Genomic DNA, 20,864 nt, shown 5'->3' on the forward strand with positions numbered 1-20,864 from the left:
AGCCCACATTGCAGATTCCTGCTTCTTCTGGGGCCACAGAGTCCTGTACCAAAGGACAACAAAAAGGTAAAAGAAACCAAACTTTCAGCCCAGCTGTGGTCAGCTAACCCCTTCTTCCTCCCAAGCACACCTCACTCACTACAGTTTGTCACCATGCCTTGTCTCAGGCGTGGGGACACAGTCCAGAGGCTGACACACACCACCTCCCCCAGCGTTCAGGTAGACTACAGCTCCTCAGGGCCCCTATCTCCAGTCAGGCTTCCAGCTCACCCCTAGAGTAGCCTGTCTGCTCTGCTTCTCCCTTCTCAGCCTTCTTCCAGGTTGTTTCCCAGAGGGAGGGCATTTCCCACCTCCTCTCCTCTGGGACACATATCTCTAAGTGGACTCATCCAGCTTATTATGGAGGGGAAAAAACCCAAAACCCAGCTCTCCTTCAGCTGGACTTTATCTCTAATTAGGCGAAGCCCCATCCTCCAGGTGAACCCAGGCTGGCTAATTGGCCTTTCAAGCCCATATTAACCATTTCACGACATATGAGGGGTACACACCCTATCACACAGATGTTATTTGATTTTCCAGGGTCAGTGATGTGTCCACCATGACCTTAAGACTAAGTACTATCTTGACTGACAGAGCTCATATGTCTTTTACTGTAGGTGAAGTGATGGTGTTTGCCATCTCCTCAGAGCATTCACATCTTTCAATAAAGCATAATTTTGGGCTTTCTTGGTTTCAGTTTGCATTGTTCTTCTTCTTAATTTCTTACTTCACTGTAAATTGTGGAATAACAACTTTCTTCTAGACTGTTTTGTAGTGCTGCTATGCACTCTCAAAAAAAAGTTGCTGTATTTCCACACCCAAGCAGTTGTTAGGTAGATGATTTTATATAAAGACTAACATTTTATTATACATTACATATAAGTGTACACATTAAAGAGTCAGAGAGAGCACACATACCTAGGGGTGTAGCAAAAAGCTTTTATCAGCAGGCCCTCGGGAATTTCAATTTATTTACAAAAGGTAAAGCTATTGTACAAATGACTTCTGCAGATCAGCACAAATGAATGCCAATAAAACTTTTACATAACATTGCACCAGCATGTGTTCTGTGTATATCATATACTTTACTGAAAACTATTTTTAAATGCTTTAGAGACTTTTAAAACTTTCCATTAGTACTCTTTTTCATAGCCCTCTGTTGCAAAGCCAGGTTCCATAGTATCAAGAGTTCAACTGTACAGACCTCTGAGGAAGAAGAAAATTATAACTAACATACATTTGATACCTTTAAAAATTAACTTAATTAGTTTTTCTATCAATAATAATCTTATGATTATCAGCATACGTCCAATATCTCAATGTCTTCCAGAGCTGGAAGTAAATGCCCATTGAGAAGCTATGGATCGCCCAATTCCCAAAGTACACAGTGGCAAATTTTAGTGATGGCTTGATGTAAGCTATTAGACCTTACTCAGACTGGAAGCTCTTTTGGGGAAGGGCTGTTTTTTGCTATATGTCCAAACAGTACCTAGCAAGACTGTGCCGAATTCCCGATTAGGAGCTCTAGGTGCCACTACAATTCAAAATTAAACTTTGTTACTGCGCTAGGGCTGTATATTGCCCATCCTGAATCTCAGCTCAGCGTCATTTTGGGTGGAAATGGCACATTTAAGGGGTGGGGAGTATAAGGAAACATGTATCTATCAAGTTGTGTTATAGAAATGATGGCCTTGTGACAGTGTTTAAGGCTTTGGAATGTAGTCCCAGGCTGATGGATTATGGGGTGGACTACAGGTAAGGCAATCAAAGGTGCATGATAAGTGCTATTTATAACAAGGTTCCATGATTAATCACATGACTGTCACTTCCTAATAAATGTGTGTATCTGTACATCTTTAAAGAGTTTTGAGATCCCTAAGTAGACCATATTTAAATACATAATGTATTATTAGTCTGTGTCACACAGAGGGAGCCCAAACCAAAACCCACATTCCAAACTAACTCCCATTATAAGACCCTATTGTCAGTTGCTTATATCTTTGTGAAATTTTCACCATTTGGGCTGAAATTTTCCATGCCAGGTATCTTCCTCAGCCTGGATTTCTTTGGAAAATTTCAGCCAACCGTTTCTGGGAACAAGGCTAATGAAGAATACATTGTTTTGCAATGTTAAATTCTTGAGACCTTTTCTTTGAAATGCTCTAGCTCCTATATGCGTTGGAGCAGAGACTTGAAATTTGCCAGAAGAGCGGCCTGTGTGTCTGGGACATGCCTTTTGCCATCCCCATGAAAATCCACCCACATTTTGCCAAGTTATAAACTTTTGAATATGTGCAGTTCACAGGTGCTCAGTGGAGAGTTCTTTGATTTTAACATTTAAAATTTGACTTTGCAGCTTTAATTATGTTTTTAATGTAGTATGTGCATATAATATGAATAGCAGTGTTGGGGAAATATGACTTACGGAGAGATAAAAATGATTTTATACTGCGTTGAAGTATAATGAGGAGGCCGGTGGCACCTTAAAGACTAACATTTATTTGGGCATAAGCTTCCATGGGTAAAAAAACACTTCTTCAAATGCATGGAATGAAAATTACAGATACAAGCATAAATATACTGGCACATGAAGAGAAGGGAGGTGAAGGTGTTAAAGTATTTTTTTCACAATACTCAACAGAAGTAGTACTTCATTTAATAAGAAACTGATAAACACAGAATCATAGTAGTATTAGGCTGGAAGAGACCTCGAGAGGTCATCTAGTCAATCCCCTCACCTTGCCCTCCAGCTGAGGCAGGACCAACTATATGTAGCTAGACCATCCCTGATAGATGTTTGTCTAACTTGTTATTAAAAACTCCAATGATGGGCATTCCACAATCTCCCATGGAAGTCTATTCCAGTGCTTAACTACCCTTATAGCTGGAAACATTTCCCCAATATCTACCCTAAATCTCCCTTGCTGCAGATTTGGCAACTACATACTAAGCAGTCTGTGGATTCAGGTTTCTGAAAATTTCCACTTGCTATTTCCTGTATCTAAGGCCTAAATTGTGCTTCTACAGTCTGCCCTGTGTAAGGGTGGCACTGCTGCAGTAATAGCACAAGGAAGGAATTGTGCCCCAAAACAGTTAAGGTTTCTTCCCACCTTTCCTGTGTTTTTTGGGGAGGTGGCTAGTAATCTGCTACTGGTCTTGATCAGTAACAGATTGCTACCCTTCCTGCAGTTGAGCTGCACTGGCCATAGCATAGCGTCCAGGATTCATCCACTCAAAGGAAGTAGCAGGTGGGCAGTGCACACTTACATCTGTGTGTCTGGAGACAAGGCCAGGGCTTTATGCTGACAAGCCAAACTATTTTTGATGTTGGTAAAGATCAGTCTAAAGATGGCAATAAATTCTGTATGTAATGTATTTGGGATGGATTGGATTGTAAATTCTTTGAATCAGGAACCATGTCTTCTTACAGGTTTATATAGCACTCACTGCAGTGGAGCTGCTGTCATACCTTGGACTCTGGATGCTACTTATAGAATCATAGGATTGGAAGGAACCTCAAGAGGTCATCTAGTCCAGTCCCCTGCACTCATGGCAGAACTAAGTATCTAGACTATCCCTGACAGTCTGAAAAATCTCCAGTGATGGAGATTCCACAACCTCCCTAGGCAATTTATTCCAGTGCTTAAACATCCTCATAGGAAGTTTTTTCTAGTGTCCAACCTAAACCTCTCTTGCTGCAATTTAAGAGCATTGTTCTTTTTAACCTCTGAAGATAGGACAAGAAACAATTTTTCTCCCTCCTCCCTGTAACAACCTTTTATGCATGTGAAAACTGTTATGTTCCCCCTCCGTCTTCTCTTCTTCAGACTAAACAAACCCAATTTTTTCACTCTTCCCTCATAGGTCACATTTTCTAGACCTTTAATCATTTTTGTTGCTCTTCTCTGGACTTTCTCCAATTTGTTCACATCTTTCCTGAAATGTGGCACCCAGAACTGGACCCAATATTCCAGTTGAGGTCTAATCAGCACAGCACAGAGCGGAAGAATTACTTCTCATGTCTTGCTTACAACACTCCTGCTAATACATCCCAGAATGATGTTCGCTTTTTTTGCAACAGTATTACACTATTGACTCATATTTAGCTTATGGTCCACTATGACGACAGATCCCTTTCCACAGTACTCCCTCCTAGGCAGTCATTTCCCATTTTGTATGTGTGCAATTGATTGTTCCTTCCTAGGTGGAGTACTTTGCATTTGTCATTACTAAATTTCATCCTATTTACTTCAGACCATTTCTCCAGTTTGTCCAGATCATTTTGAATTATAATGCTATCGTCCAAAGCACTTGCAACCCGTCCCAGCTTGGCATCATCCACAAACTCCATAAGCATATTCTCTATGCCATTATCTAAACCATTGATGAAGATATTGAACATAACTGGACCCAGAACTGATCCCTACAGGACTCCACTCGTTATGCCTTTCCAGCATGACTGTGAACCAGGGATAACTACTCTCCAGAAATGGTTTTCCCACCAATTATGCACCCACCTTTTCGTAGCTCCATCTAGGTTGCATTTCCCTAGTTTGTTTATGAGAAGGTATGAGAGACAGTAAAAGCTTTAATAAAGTCAAGATTTACCAAGTCTACTGCTTCCCTGCTATCCACAAGTCTTGTTCTCCTGTCAAAGAAAGCTATCCAGTTGGTTTGACAAGATTTTTTTTTGACAAATCCTTATCACCTTATTAACTTCTATATGTTTGCAAACTGATTGCTTATTTATTTGCTCCATTATCTTTCTGGGTACAGAAGTTAAGCTGACTGGTCTATACTTCCTCAGGTTATCCTTATTTCCCTTCTTATAGATTAGTACAATGTTTGCCCCTTTCCAGTCTTCTGGAATCTCTCCCATCTTCCATGACTTTTCAAAGATAATTGCTAATGGCTCAGGTATCTCCTCAGTCAGCTCCTTGAGTATTCTAGGATGCATTTCATCAGGTCCTGGTGACCTGAAGACATCTAACTTGTCTAAGTAATTTTTAACTTGTACTTTCTCTATTTTAGCCTCTGATTCTACCTCATTTTCACTGGCATTCACTATGTTAGACGTCCAATCACTACCAACCTTCTTGGTGAAAACTGAAACAAAGTAGTAATTAAGCACCTCTGCCATTTTCTGTTACTGTTCCCTCCCACCCCCCACTGAGCAATGAGCCTACCCTGTCCTTGGTCTTCATCTTGCCTCTAATGTATTTGTACAGTGTTTTCTTGTTACCCTTTATGGCTCTAGCTAGTTTGATCTCGTTTTGTGCCTTGGCCTTTTTAATTCTGTCCCTACATACTTGTGTTATTTGTTTATATTCATCCTTTGTAATTTGACCTAGTTTCCACTTTTTCTAGGACTCTTTTATTTTTAGATCATTGCGTAAACCAGGGTGGTTTCTTGCCATACTTCTTATCTTTCTTACACAGCCCGATAGTTTGCTCTTGTGCCTCAACAATATCTCTTTGAAAAACTGTCAACTGTCTTCAATTGTTTTTCCCCTTAGACTTGCTTCCCATGGGATCTTACCTACCAACTCCCTGTGCTTGCTAAAGTCTGCCTTCTTGAAATTCATTGTCTTTATTTTGCTGTTCTTACTCCTACCATTCCTTAGAATCATGAACTCTTCCATTTCATGACCACTTTCACTCAAGCTGCCTTCCACTTTAAAATTCTCAACCAGTTCCTCCCTATTTGTCAAAGTCAAATCTAGAACAGCCTGTCCCCTAGTTGCTTCTCCACCTTCTGAAATCAAAAATTGTCTCCAATACATTCCAAGAACTTATTGGATAATCTGTGCCCTGCTGTGTTATTTTCCCAACAGATATCTAAGTAGTTGAAGTCCCACATCACCACCAAGTCCTGTGCTTTGGATGATTTTGTTAATTGTTTTAAAAAAGCCTCATCCACCTCTTCTTCCTGGTTAGGTTACTTGACTAATCATAATGGAGAAGAACTGATTTAACATGGAGCAGAGTACAGTAGCAGGACAGGCAGAGAGTTAGATTATACTGGATAAACACGAGCTCACAGGCACAATCCCTCCTCCGGCTCCCAGGCATACAGGGGGAATTCACATGCTGCATCATACTTTTGGGTGATTTCAGCCTGCACCCCACAGCACTCCCAGCTAGCTCTGTGCAGTGGCATGGAGAAAGGGCCATGGCCCTGACTCTTCCTCATCCCCTCTGTAGAGACTGATGCTCTTGGGTGCAAGGAGGAAGCAGTCTTTGAGCTCCTCCAAGCATCAGCTGACACTGGTGAGTCTAGATCTTCTGTATGATGCATAACTGGGGTAGGGAAGGCTCCTCGTGCCTTCTCCTCACCACTCCATATTCATGTTCTACCCAGAGGCAGTTTGGTCCAGAGGTGAGATAAAACAGAAACTGTTCTGGTCTGAGCCTGGGCTAGATGAGGGATTAATATTCCCCCAGCAGAAAAATGGGGAAGACACATTCACCTTGAAACCTCTAGCTATTCCAGTATTTTAACTTGTACATGTACATTCAGGCTTTTCCATTTTAATCAGCAGATCCTTACAGTATATAAGTATATACATTTTTATGAGTCATGAATCATGACATTTAATTTTCTTCATCAACATTAGTAGGTATTTGTTTATAATAATGGGACAGAGCTTATCTAGTACTAGACAAATTTTATATTACAAAATGATTGCTGAGCATAGGAAGGTGTATTCATTTGCATTTAAATTCACTTGCAAAACAGTGAAATTCTGCCACCTTCTGGACAGTTACCAAACCAAGAGACATTTCTTATAGTCAGCCTTAAAGGATGCTGGAAAAAAAAGTACCCTCTACTAATGATGAGAATTTATTGCTTTTTTAACCACATTTTAAAAATGTAAGTGTTTGGATTAATAACTATTTTTATACAGCCTAAGGAAAACAATCATATTAAGTATTAAAGGGCATCCCCCCTCACTAGTAATAGCTAACCAAGCTGCAAACAACTTTAAAATGTTCAATTCTTAATCTTTCCTGATAGTCACTTTACTGCGCATGTTTATACTTTCAGGTCTGCTACAAAAACATTTTTTCTAAGTGATCAATAAAAATCCTTATATTAGCAGTTATTAGTGATAAATCCATTAAATGAATATATATAAAAACAAAGTCAAATGGGAAAGAGAAAGACAGTGTGGTATTCATGTTATGGTTGACTAAAATAAGTTATAAAGGCACGAGTGGGAAGCTTATTTCTCCATTCATATGGCATGCAGCACTTAATACAAATGTAGGTGATCATCTGAAGTAATAAATGTCTGAAAATTAAATGTTTTAAATTGTGTTTACAGCACTAGTCAGGGGAAGGCTGCAGAATAATACAATGCACAGTACCTTATTTTGGCTACAAATCCCAACTGTTCTTGTGCTTGGATGAGATCAGCCAACTGTTTTTGCAGAGACATATCCTTACCACGGGCTTGTCTAATAAATGGATGCTCTAAAAGGTGGGTGACTGAAGGACGCTTTTCAAAATCCTTAATAAGACACCTGCGGAAATAGAGCAATAGCATTACACATACAGCACTTGCTATTTGATAACAAAATCATTGAATTTGACTTAAACATTAAACTGTTGGCTTATTGTCTGGCAGTTCTGTCACAGAGACCAGATTGCTTTTTCTACTTATCAGTGTTATTAATTATATGAGGGGACCATATTCGCTTTTCATTTACAGTGGTGTAAATCTGGAACAACATTACTTAACTCAGTGGAGTTACTTAACACTTATAGCACTGGTGTAACAGAGCAGAATTTGGGCCAGTAAACATATGTCAAATCTTTTTAAAAAGAATAAACAGCATAAAGTACAGGTTTGCAGCATTACTATAGTCTTGTTTGTAGTATCCATTCAAAGTAGTTTTCATCTGAGAAGAGTAAAGTCCTTTAGTCATTAATTTCCTACATATTATCCAATGGGAATTCTGATTGAGTGACGACTGCAGGATTTAGCCCAATAAAATAAATGAGTGAGTGAACACTGCTCAGAACAATTTGATGCCAAGTTTTTAATAAACTAATAACATTTTCAATGGTTCTCACATACTATGGTGATGGGTATTAGTATAAGAACCGTGGTAGGTAAATTAGCAAACCTACTTAATATAGATCAGACAAGAAACAAATGACTCAGACTTAAATACAAACCAGGATGGGCAAGTTCAATCACTGGTGGGGTCAGGTGATCTCGTAATGAGCAAACAGACAGAGCTTATTAAATTAACATGGAATTTAACTAATAAATATCATAGTGTACTGTCAAAGATCTAAAATCTAGGAAGCCATGATAAGAAGTATAATTCCGTGCCAGTAGCAGAGTAAAGCTAGAATAATATGCTCCAAACAGAGAAATGCTTTTAAACTATCAGACTTTTTTCAAAAGTGTCCTTTAATTTCTTTTTGTATTAGTTTGTTCAATTTTATTTAGTTCAGTAATTATACTGTGATTGTAAAATTAAGATCATTTGAGAATCAGCAAAAGAGACTATATTACAGTATATATGACAATCCTAGCATTTCAGGGAACTCCTACTGGATTCCAGTCCAAGATGAGATTGTCTGAATAGATGCTTTAAAATTAAAATGTTTTTACACTTCGTATTTACCGATGTTTCATGAAGCAATCAAATATACATTAAAGAAGTCTTTCCTTTACATGAGGAAATTTGACAAGCAGAGGATACCATTTTACAAAAAAAGTGCAATGAAACTTTCATACCTTTTATAGCACTCAATAGTCTACCAATAGGAAATCTGCAGATTTTAAATTATATCTAAAACATTACACATTTTAGTTTATTACAAAATGCACTAGCAAATTATTAAAGCTCAGCCTCACCTTGAATATTTTCTAGAACATTGAAGCCTGGTTCCCAGAATAATCCTGCAACATCAGTCTTTCAAAATAACTTTAATAATTGTGGTTCATCAGGACCATTTTTAGAGCCCTTCTTGTTGACCGTCATCTAGTCCAGAACGGACAGTCTGTAAAATGTTCTGTCAGTTTTACAATTGGTCAGGGGAGTTTTGCTATCTGTTAGAACTGGAGCTTCCTGACAGAAAAACTAAACCAACAGAACCTACATTATCTCCATTCCTCTGACTGCAGAGCTATAAATACCACTCCTGTCCTGCATGAAAGAAAAATCAGTCATTTGTCTTTTACATGTTCTGAGTCCTTTTTGTTTTGTTTTGTTTGGGGGGTTTTTATCTGTGATTTTTATAAGTGAATGCACTCACATATAAAATATTGGGCATGTCAATCTCCATTTAAATGTATACCCTTCTCTTTTGTGTGTGAGTTTGTAAATGGAGAGCTAATACTATAATGAAAATGAGAGAAACACAAAACTATCAGGTGTTCAAAGTCAGATTCCTTATTAAATAGAACTAGTGATTCACTTTATTTCAAATGTCTACCATGGGGAATTGGTACTGAAAGTTTATATTGAATTCATTTGACATTTACCACCCTTGACATACTAAGTTCAAAGACAACATTCCAATTGTTTTAAGACAACAAAACAGTAAGGGTTAGAGTGAAGTCTGCACAAGAAATGGGATAGCTAAAGTGCTGTTAAAAGCACTAATGGCATAGAAACTTTATTTTACTGTCTTGCAGACACTACGACAACTTCTGCTCCGAGTTACACTAGTGGAAGTCTAGAGAAACTCTGCTGACTAGGCCTAGAGCTTCTGATAGATGGTCTTACATATAGGGATGGCCCAGAGCTGAAACATCCAACTGTCCATGGTACTGCATGCAAGTATATTCTAAAATTACCTACACTATACTGTGGTTTTGTCATGGTATTCTGGTAAATGTCACAAAAATATAGTAAAAAATAGAAGTTAGAGGTATTGTTTTATTCTCCCAGTTTTAATGCAATTACAAAGACAACGAGCCAATATTAATTAATTAATTGTGACCAGATGCTTAACACAATTATTATTAACATCGAGGAGGACAGAACATAAGGCAGGATAGAGAACAATCGGGTTAAAAAATATTTAGATAAGTTAGATGTAGGGCCTGACAAAATTTATCCTAGGGTATTTAAGAAACAAGCTGAAGCAATCTCGGAACCATTAATGATTATCCCTGATAACTCACGGAGAACAGGTGAGATCCCAGAGGACTGGAGAAGGGAAAATATAGTGCCTATCTTTAAAAGGGTCGCAAGGGAGACCCAAGGAATTTCCAGTCAACCTAAATTTGATACCTGGGAAGATATTGTAACAAATTATTTAACAATCAATTTGTGAGCACCTAGAGAATAATGGGGTGATAAGTAAAAGCCTACATGGATTTGTCAAGAACAAATCATGCTAGACTAACCTAATTTTCTTCTCTGGCAGGGCTACTGGCCTAGTGAATATGGAGGAGAAGCACTAGATGTGATATGTCTTGATTTAAGTAAGGCTTTTTACTCAGTCCCACATTCTCAAAGCAAACTACAGAAATGTGCACTAGATGAAATTACTATAACACAAGTGCACAACTGGTTAAAAGACCATACTGAAAGTATAATGATCAATGGTTCAGAGTCAAACTGGGAGGACGTATTTAGTGGAATCCTGCAGGGGGTCAGTCCTGGGTCCAGAACTATTCAACATTTTCATTACTGACTTGAATACTGGAATGGAGAGTATGCTTATAAAATGTGGGGCTAACACAAAGCTGGAAGCAGTTGTAACACTTTGGAAGACAGGATTAGAATTCAAAATGACCTTGACAAATTAGAGAATTAGTCTGAAACCAACAAGATGAAATTCAGTAAAGATCAGTGCACAGCCCAATACTTTGTTTATTTGATATTTTTCTTCCAAATACAAAATTAGGTATCACTGGCTAGACAATAGTACAGCAGAAAAGAATCTGGCTGTTATAGTGGATCAGAAATTGAACATGAGCCAACAATGTGATGAAGTTGCAGAAAAGTCAAATATTCTGGGATGTATTAACAGGAATGTAAGACACAGGAGGTAATTGTCCCACTCTACTTAGCACTGATGAGACCTTGGCTGAGATACCGTGTTCAGTTTTGGGCACCACACTTTAAGAAAGATGTGGACAAATTGGGCTGAATCTAGAGGAGAGCATCAAAAATGAAAAGAGGTTTAGACAACCTGATCTAAGAAAAAAGGTTAAAAAACTGGGCATGTTTAGTTTTGAGAAAAGACGACTCAGGAGTAACAGTCTTCAAATATCTTAAGAGCAGTGATAAAGAGGCTGATGATCAATTGTATTCTATGTCCACTGAAGGAAGGACAAGAAGTAATCAGCTTAACTTGCAGCATTGGAGATTTGGGTTAGATATTAGGAAAAACTTTATAAGGATAGTTAAGTACTGGAATAAGTTACTAAGGGAGGTTGTGAAATCCCTGTCATTAGAGGTTTTTAAGAATAGCTTAGACAAACACCTGGCAGGGATGGCTTAGGTATACTTAATCCTGCCTCAGTGCAGGGGGATAGACGAGATGATTTCAAGGCCCCTCATAGCCCTACATTTTTTTTATTCTATGGACTTAGAAGCTCCGATATGGGAAAGAATAGTCAGAAAAATGTATCAAGCTCTGGAGCCAGTTCTCCCAGATGGGATCCTGAAAGTCATGGTAGAAATGTCAGAAATAAGACACATTTTGGAGACACTACACCATCTTTGTAAACCAACTCCACTCTTTAAAGAATATTTTTAAAATAATCATTGTGGGTGAAATTCCAGGCCCATTGAAATCAATGGGAGTTTTGCTAATGGAGCTGGGATTTCACCTTTTGTGTTTGAAGGTCCCACCTTGGTCCAGATTCCCTCTGAGACAACAGGACCCCAGTGCCTGCCTTTCTTCTTGCCTCCTAAGGGGCAGGGGAGGGCAGAGCCACAACCAGCACGTCACATAGGCTGACCTATAAAAGCCCCCCTGGAGGAAGCAACTCAGAACAGCCGTGAAAGCAGCAACAGTATGATCAAAGATACATTTCATTGTCCCATGAACCAGGACTTACCTTCCAGAATACTCAGTTTCTGCATGTAAAAGGGGGCTGGTGCGGAAAACAAGGAACAACTTGATGGGATAAATTGTAGGCAAGCTTCTAGGAGAAAGAATCAAATAATGTGACATGGCTAGAGACAATCATTATTGGAGGCTGTATTTAGCAAGAGTTTCAGTGTATGTTAAATGCTCTGCCCCTCTCCTTTGTCTATTTGGACTGCAAGCAGTTGGGCTGGGACCTATTTTATTGTTAATTCAAAAGTTTTGTAGAGAGAGAGGCTTGAAGCTTGTATGGTAGCTGGAAGTTTTTGGGGACTGTATTGAGAGGTTGACTTTTATGAGAGGGGTCAGTTGTTAGATTTAGTGTTATTGTCTCCATAACCTGTCATAAGTGCCTGACGATTAAGATTGTGTCCTTCTTGTTAATATTTTAACAACTCTAAATAACTAAATAAATAGAAAGTGCCTAACATACTTTGGGCACGAGATGAATAATATCAATATAACAACATCAGGCAACCTGTGGAGAATAAAGTTATCCACTGCTCTGGCCCTGTGTTTCACTGTTGTATTCTGTGCAGCCCACTGTTCCTCATTGCAGCTTATAAAGAAGTTTGTTCAGCTGTTTACCACTCTCTACTGATGAGCAAAAATCCCCAAATATCAAAAGTCACGGATATTGTAACAAATCCGTTGCCACCTAGGATTTTACTTGAGTTAGAGGTGAACTCATCACGCTACAGACTGTTAACACACACACTGGTCAGTCTGGAGGTGATGAAAACCTGGATCACTGTGGCCAGCCACCAGAATCTTGTCCTGGAGGAAAAGGAGAAGTTTCTTAGTAAGACGACATTGAATTGTTCTTCACTGTCTTGCACCACCTATGAGAGGGATGGACATCTTTCACAGGTGGTGCTACATATAACTCTTGGAGATTATTGAGCTTCAGCTTGCAGATAGGCCCGAACTCTGCCAGGAGCCACAGGGTGATCTCAATATATTGGTTTCTACCCCAGCAAGTTCAGCTCAAATTCAACTGACTTTGTTTGCAGAGCTGGATGAGAGCTCTTGGCATCAGTCAGAGCTGTGGTCTCTGGATTACGCAGGATGGGTTACTTAGCTGACTCACAAGATGGGGAAAGTTCCATACATCAGATGGCCACATGACTTTAATTGGAGTTTTTGTACCATCAAGGGCGATAGAGGAATATTTAGGGGATAGGGGGGAGGGACAGCTCAGGGGTTTGAGCATTGGCCTACTAAACCCAGGGTTGTGAGTTCAATCCCTGAGGGGGCCATTAAGGGAACTGGGGTAAAAATCTGGGGATTGGTCCTGCTTGGAGCAGGGGGTTGGACTAGATGACCTCCTGAGGTCCCTTCCAACCCTAATAGTCTATGATTCACTATGATTCATTTACACTTTTTTAAAAAGATAGCAGATCCAGCAGCAACTAGCCCATTGCTAGCATCTCCTCTATTTTGAGATAGAAATATTGTATATTCTGGGATATATTCATATGCTGTGCTTCTGTGCACTGCCACTCAAATTGCAGTTGCTGCTATAATGCTGTACTGAATATGTGCTACATATTCCTCCGAACTTGTCTCGGAAACAACTTTTCTTGGGCCTTTAGCTGTGTGTTCAATGGAAGAGGATGGGACAGGCTGTCAGAGTCACTACTGGTGTTCAATAATGTAGTTGCTTCCCAAGCTGACGCTGGCACTGTTACTATCCTGGCACTGTTCTTCAGCAGAGGGCTATTTAATATACAGTTCCCAAGTGAACCTGGGCTGGCCAGAGCAGCAGGAGAAGCTGCTGAGGTAACTGTATGTTCCTCTGCTTCACAAGCCTGAAAAAAAAACACGTGACAGAAGAAGCCCAACTAGAAGCCAAGGAAATTAATTTCCTCACAGAGGAGTAACTTTTTCTTACTGAGATACAATTTACATGAAGCTGAGCACTGTTACAGGTGAGAAGCTGTAGGTTCCACTGCATGGTCATACAGGAAAAAAGTATGCGGAAAAATAAAGCATAAAGATTTCATGAGTACAGTAGTTCCTTATCTAACCAGTGGACATATACTAGTAGGGGTACTTCTAGTGTTTGTGACTGATACACTAGTCTTCATCTCTCTGCCTTAGTCCCCAGTCCTGCAAAGGGATCTTTATGAGCAGACTGTTAAGCTTGTGTGGACATTGAGGTCAATGGTAATTGGGACAAATTACAACATGGTTTTACAAAAAGTAGATCATGCCAAACCAACCCGATCTCCTTCCTTGAGAAGGTAACAGATTTTTTAGACAAAGGAAATGCAGTGGATCTAATTTACCTCAATTTCAGTCAGGCATTTGATACGGCTTCACATGGGGAAGAATTAGTTAAATTGAAAAAGATGGGGACCAATATGAAAACTGAAAGGTGGATAAGGAACTGGTTAAAGGGGAGACATCAACAGGTCGAACTGAAAGGTGAACTGTCAGGCTGGAGGGAAGTTGTTAATGGAGTTCCTCAAGGATCGGTTTTGGGACCAATCTTATTTAATCTTTTTATTACTGACCTTGGCACAAAAAGTGGGAATGTGCTAATGAAGTCTGCAGATGACACAAAGCTGGGAGGTATTGCCAATACAGAGAAGGACCGGAATATCATACAGGAAGATCTGGATGACCTTGTAAACTGGAGTAATAGTAATAGGATGAAATTTAATAGTGAAAAGTGCAAGGTCATGTTATAAGCTGGGGACGCATCAGTTGGAAGTAACAGAGGAGAAGGACCTCGGCATATTGGTTGATCACAGGATGACTATGAGCTGCCAATGTGATATTGCCATGAAAAAAAGCTAATGTGGTCTTGGGATGTATCAGGCGAGGTATTTCCAGTAGAAATAAGGAGGTGTTCGTACCATTATTCAAGGCACTGGTGAGACCTCATCTGGAATATTGTGTGCAGTTCTGGTCTCCCATGTTTAAGAATGATGAATTCAAACTGGAATAGGTACAGAGAAGGGCTACTAGGATGATCCAAGGAATGGAAAGCCTGTCTTATGAAAGGAGACTCAAAGAGCTTGGCTTATTTAGCCTAACCAAAAGAAGGCTGAGCAGAGATATGATTGCTCTCTACAAATATATCAGAGGAATAAATACCAGAGAGGTAGATGAATTATTTAAGCTCAGGACCAATGTGGACACAAGAACAAATGGATATAAACTGGCCATCGGGAAGTTTAGACTTGAAATTAGATGAAGGTTTCTAACCATCAGAGGAGTGAAGTTCTGAAACAGCCTTCCAAGGGGAGTAGTGGGGGAAAAAGACACATCTGGCTTCAAGACTAAACTTGATAATTTTTTGGAGGGGATGGTATAGTCAAAGACCAATTAATTGCCAAAATTAGGCTATTAGTGGTAAATATACCTAATGGTTTGTGATGGGATGTTAGATGGGGTGGGATCTGAGTTACTACAGATATTCTTTCCCGGGTCTCTGGCTAGTGAGTCTTGGCCACATGCTCAGGGTTTAACTGATTGCCATATTTGGGGTCGGGAAGGAATTTTCCTCCAGGGCAGATTGGCAGAGGCCCTGGAGGGGGTTCGCCTTCTTCTGCAGCATGGGGCATGGGTCACTTGCTGGAAGACTCTTTGCATCTTGAAATCTTCTACTATAAGGTGGGTGCATAACTGGCTGGATAACCATACTCAGAGAGTAGTTATTAATGGCTCCCAATCCTGCTGGAAAGGTATAACAAGTGGGGTTCCACAGGGGTCTGTTTTGGGACCAGCTCTGTTCAATATCTTCATCAATGACTTAGATGTTGGCATAGAAAGTACGCTTATTAAGTCTGCAGACAATACCAAATTGGGAGGGATTGCAACTGCTTTGGAGGATAGGGTCAAAATTCAAAATGATCTGGACAAATTGGAGAAATGGTCTGAGGTAAACCAGATGAAGTTCAATAAAGACAAATGCAAAGTGCTTCACTTAGGAAGAAGCAATCAGTTTCACACATACAGAATGGGAAGACACTGTCTAGGAAGGAGTACGGCAGAAAGAGATCTAGGGGTCATAGTGGACCACAAGCTAAATATGAGTTAACAGTGTGATACTGTTGCAAAAAAAGCAAACGTGATTCTGGGATGCATTAACAGGTGTGTTGTAAGAAAGACACGAGAAGTCATTCTTCCACTCTACTCTGCGCTGATTAGGCCTCAACTGGAGTATTGTGTCCAGTTCTGGGCACCGCATTTCAAGAAAGATGTGGAGAAATTGGAGAGGGTCCAGAGAAGAGCAACAAGAATGATTAAAGGTCTTGAGAACATGACCTATGAAGGAAGGCTGAAAGTATTGGGTTTATTTAGTTTGGAAAAGAGAAGACTGAGAGAGGACATGATAGCAGTTTTCAGGTATTTAAAAGGGTGTCATCAGGAGGAGAGAGAAAACTTGTTCACCTTAGCCTCTAATGATAGAACAAGAAGCAATGGGCTTAAAAACTGCAGCAAGGAAGATTTAGGTTGGACATTAGGAAAAAGCTCCTAACTGTCAGGGTAGTTAAACACTGGAATAAATTGCCTAGGGAGGTTGTGGAATCTCCATCTCTGGAGATATTTAAGAGTAGGTTAGATAAATGTCTATCAGGGATGGTCTAGACAGTATTTGGTCCTGCTATGAGGGCAGAGGACTGGACTCGATGACCTCTCGTGGTCCCTTCGAGTCCTAGAGTCTATGAATCCATGATTTGAGGACTTCAGTGGCTCAGACACAGGTTTGATACAGGAGTGGGTGTCATAGTATCTTTCCCCAATCTGAACCTTAGAGTCCAAAAGTTGGGGTACTACCATGAATTCCTCTAAGCTTAATTATCTGCTTAGATCTGATAAGCTGCCACCAATCAGGAATTCCAGTGCCTGATTGTCACGGAGTCCCCGGGCGATGCTCTGGAACTGCTCCCCACCAAGCCAGTCAGGACTTTGGGGAGCCTCCTCTCCCTTGGAGCAGACTTGTTCAGGGCCAGAAGCTCACACTGCTTCACCTCCTGGGTCTCTCCTTGGAGCATTCAGCATCCTCTGCCCCTCTGTGCGCTTCCCACAGCGAGTCCACCCAGGCAGGGTCCTGGGGAAGCCACCGGGTTCTGCACCCCCACTTTGCAGTCAGACGTGACTCTCAGCCAGCCAGTAAAACAGAGGTTTATTCGATGACAGGAACAGGGTCTAAAACAGAGCTTGTAGATACAGCGAACCGGACCCCTTGGCTGGGTCCATTCTGGGGGGCAGTGAGCCAGACCCCCAGGTCTGCCCTCCACCCTTGACCCCAGCCAGCTCCAGACTAACAACCCCTCCCAGCCCCTCCTCTCTCCTCAGTCCCTTTCCCAGGCCAGGAGGTCACCTGATCCCTTTGTCTCCAACACCTTCAGCTGGCACCTTTGCAGAGGAGGGGCCCAGGCCATCAGTTGCTAGGAGACAGAGTGTCAGGCATTTAGGTGCACTGGCCCTTTGCTCTGCCAGATACTTAAGAACTGCCATGGGGACACTGAGGCACCAACACAGTATTCAGAGAAAACATTAAGAACTTTCCCAGTTCGTCACATCTCTCCCCCCTTTGAGACCGAACTGAGCGAGGTCACTTCAGCCAGTGACCTGGGGAAGTTCGAACCCACCAAGGTTCCCATGGATGCCCCAGCATCTCTACCATCCCTTGGTGTGAGTTACACCAGGACAGTCCAGTCTTACGCCCTCTCTTAGGTCGGGTGTGCTTGATGGCACTTGCAGGCCGGCTGCATGTGGGAAGGTTTATGCGGCTTGAACCCTTTTGCTACCCCAATACCCCTGGGGTTCAAACTGGGACGGGGTCTTCTCCCAGCACTCTGGGCTGCAATTCAGGCTCTCTTGGTTAAGAGCCCCCATCTTGGCCTTGGCCAGCTCTGGGCTTGGGAAGCCGCTTCCCACTTTGTGGCCCAGACACAACACCTCTGCCATCCCCCCTTGCACTTTTCAGCTTTTACCGTCAGTCCCACCTCCTTGAGGCAGCCCAGCCCCCTCTTCACCTGGGACACCAGTTCCTCCCAGGTCTGGCTAAAGATGCACATGTTATCAGTGTCTGCCAGGGCCAAGTTCTCCATCCCTCTCAGCTTGTCTAGAATCTCCCCAGGCCTAGGCATAGGGTGGGCATCGGACACTGTGATGGCTTTAAGCTTCTGATAGCCCCCATAAAACCAGATCATCCTGTCTCCCTTGGGGATCAGCCCCACGGGTGAGGCCCATGGGCTGTAAAATGGCTGGATCCCATCTAAAGCCAGCAGGTCCTTGACCTCTCTCTCCAAGTTCTGGGCTGCTTTCCCAGTGACTCTGAATGGGGAACACCTGATGGGGAGATTGGCTCCCACCTCAGGGAAGAGATCCCCCAGGGGGTCTTCCCCCTTCTCCTCCCAATCCTTCCTTTCCGGGTCCAGGGGTCCCCTCACTCTCCTCCCATCCAGCAGCTCGAAAGGGAAGAACCCTGTGGATTCCTGGGGCACCACCAGCTGTCTCCCGATTCCCCCCAGTTCTACTTCCCCTTGGGGAGCCCATTCCCGGTACAGGAATCCCTTCTCCTGCAGGACTCTGTCCCTGCAGCCTTCCCCAAGGGGGTTTGCAGTGCTGTGGGCAGCAAGTTCCCTCAGCTTCTCCAAGGAGGGATCCCTCTGCAGCTCAGTCTGGGATTCAGCAGCTGGGGCAGGGAGTGGGACCTGCTCCGTCTCGCTGGCTGGACCTGGGGTCACAACCCCCCTGAGCCCTGTCCCTGGTAGCTCCCTTCCTGCTGTGCAATCACTTCCCAGCAGCACGTTTGGACCAGGCAAACCTGTTTGGCAGCTGACCTGCCCTGCCTGGGTGTCCCCCCACTCAGCTGGGGTCTCAGCTCCCCCCATGCTCAGCACTGCCCTTGCAGTCCCAGTGGGGGCAGGCAGCGAGCTCTCTGCTCTGGTCACAGCATCAGAGCCAGCGTGAGCCCCCTCTCCGGTGTGCAGGGGACTGGGGAGCATCTCTCCCTCCCACTCAGCCCCAGGGGGCTGGTTATAGGTAGGCAGGTATCTTGAGCCCAGCAGCCCCTCCCCCCTGCCAGCCAGGTCATTTGCATTTTCACTGACCATTTCCATCCTAGCCAATTGGTTCCCTGGATTTGAATTTAAACCCTCGGCCGTTACAGGAGCGGGGCCTGGATCCTGTCCCATGGGAAGACAGTCACCCCCCAACAGGGCCTCCGGGCCGATATCCTGGAGAACCCCAACTACCAGCCAGCCCGACCCCTCCTGGGTCTCCACAGGGATCTGGGCCATAGGCAGGGCGAGGGGCTTCACCCCAGGGAACTTCACCCAGGTCCCACAGTCCCTCAGCATCTGGGGCTGCACCACCACAGTTCTCTCTGTCCCAGGGTCTCGCCCCCGCAGGCGTGTTTCCCCACTGACCCCTGGGCAGCCCCCTTGTCTCTCTGCTCCACCATCACCAGTCCACGCTGCTGCTGCTTCTCCTGCAGCTTTTCCTCGGGCTCTTGCTTTCTCTCATGGTCCTCTCGCTCTCTAGGGCTCTGCTCCCATCCCATCCGTCTCCAGTCTCCTGATGGGAAACCCAATCGTGAAGACCCTTGTCTGATTGGGGACCAGACTCCCGGGGATGCCTGGCTGATGCTCCAGCTGCTCTCAGATCCTCTTGTAGCCCCATCTGGGCCAGGAATCTGCTCCTCAGAGCGGTGCTTCTCCTCCAACTGCACGATTAACTGTGCCTTGGTGAATTTCCCCATGCGTAACCCTTTCTTTGTGCACAGGATCACAATGTCCTTCTCAAGGAGATGGTGATAGGCCATCACTTCACCGTTCTGAAGTGGCTCTGGACTCACAGGCCTGTGTGCTCTTGGCTCCCCCATGGTTTCCAGGAAGAACCCCTGGTGTGCCAGCCCTTCTCGTGATCACCACCTCTTTGCCAGGGTCGAGCTGCAGATTCCTCTGCCCCTGGGACTGCTCCTGCAATCCCTAGGGGAACCCTGCTACTGCAAAAATCCTTCTCTCTCTCAGGGTCGAGCAGCAAGCTCCTCCGCCCCTGAGACTGCTTGCTGCAGTCCTCAGGGGGACCCCGTTACTCCAACAGTCCTTCTCGCTGGTCACACACTCCCAGAGGTTAACTGCCCCCTGAAACCGTCCATCTCTGAGCCTTCAGCACGCCTGGTCCTCATTATCCCTCCTTTGTTTTACTGCTCCCCAGTCACTTACTGCAAGCAGCGCCATTCACGGGGTGCAGTACATCCCATCGCTGCCACCAGTTGTCACGGAGTCCCCGGGCGATGCTCTGGAACTGCTCCCCACCAAGCCAGTCAGGACTTTGGGGAGCCTCCTCTCCCTTGGAGCAGACTTGTTCAGGGCCAGAAGCTCACACGGCTTCACCTCCTGGGTCTCTCCTTGGAGCATTCAGCATCCTCTGCCCCTCCGTGCGCTTCCCACAGCGAGTCCACCCAGGCGGGGTCCTGGGGAAGCCACCGGGTTCTGCACCCCCACTTTGCAGTCAGACGTGACTCTCAGCCAGCCAGTAAAACAGAGGTTTATTCGATGACAGGAACAGGGTCTAAAACAGAGCTTGTAGATACAGCGAACCGGACCCCTCGGCTGGGTCCATTCTGGGGGGCAGTGAGCCAGACCCCCAGGTCTGCCCTCCACCCTTGACCCCAGCCAGCTCCAGACTAACAACCCCTCCCAGCCCCTCCTCTCTCCTCAGTCCCTTTCCCGGGCCAGGAGGTCACCTGATCCCTTTGTCTCCAACACCTTCAGCTGGCACCTTT

General features: G+C 43.4%; 1 protein-coding gene across 1 annotated transcript in view; it reads right to left on the minus strand.

Moving 5' to 3' along the window:
- MYO3B (myosin IIIB) overlaps positions 1–20,864 on the minus strand; it is a 390,911-nt gene that overhangs the window by 229,200 nt on the left and 140,847 nt on the right. The window contains exon 10 of the mRNA XM_050916262.1: positions 7,411–7,566. Coding sequence (XP_050772219.1) covers positions 7,411–7,566 — 156 coding nt within the window. The remainder of the gene's footprint in view (positions 1–7,410; positions 7,567–20,864) is intronic.

Source organism: Gopherus flavomarginatus, chromosome 10 (genome assembly GCF_025201925.1).
Source record: "Gopherus flavomarginatus isolate rGopFla2 chromosome 10, rGopFla2.mat.asm, whole genome shotgun sequence".
Classification (NCBI taxonomy): Eukaryota; Metazoa; Chordata; order Testudines; family Testudinidae; genus Gopherus; species Gopherus flavomarginatus.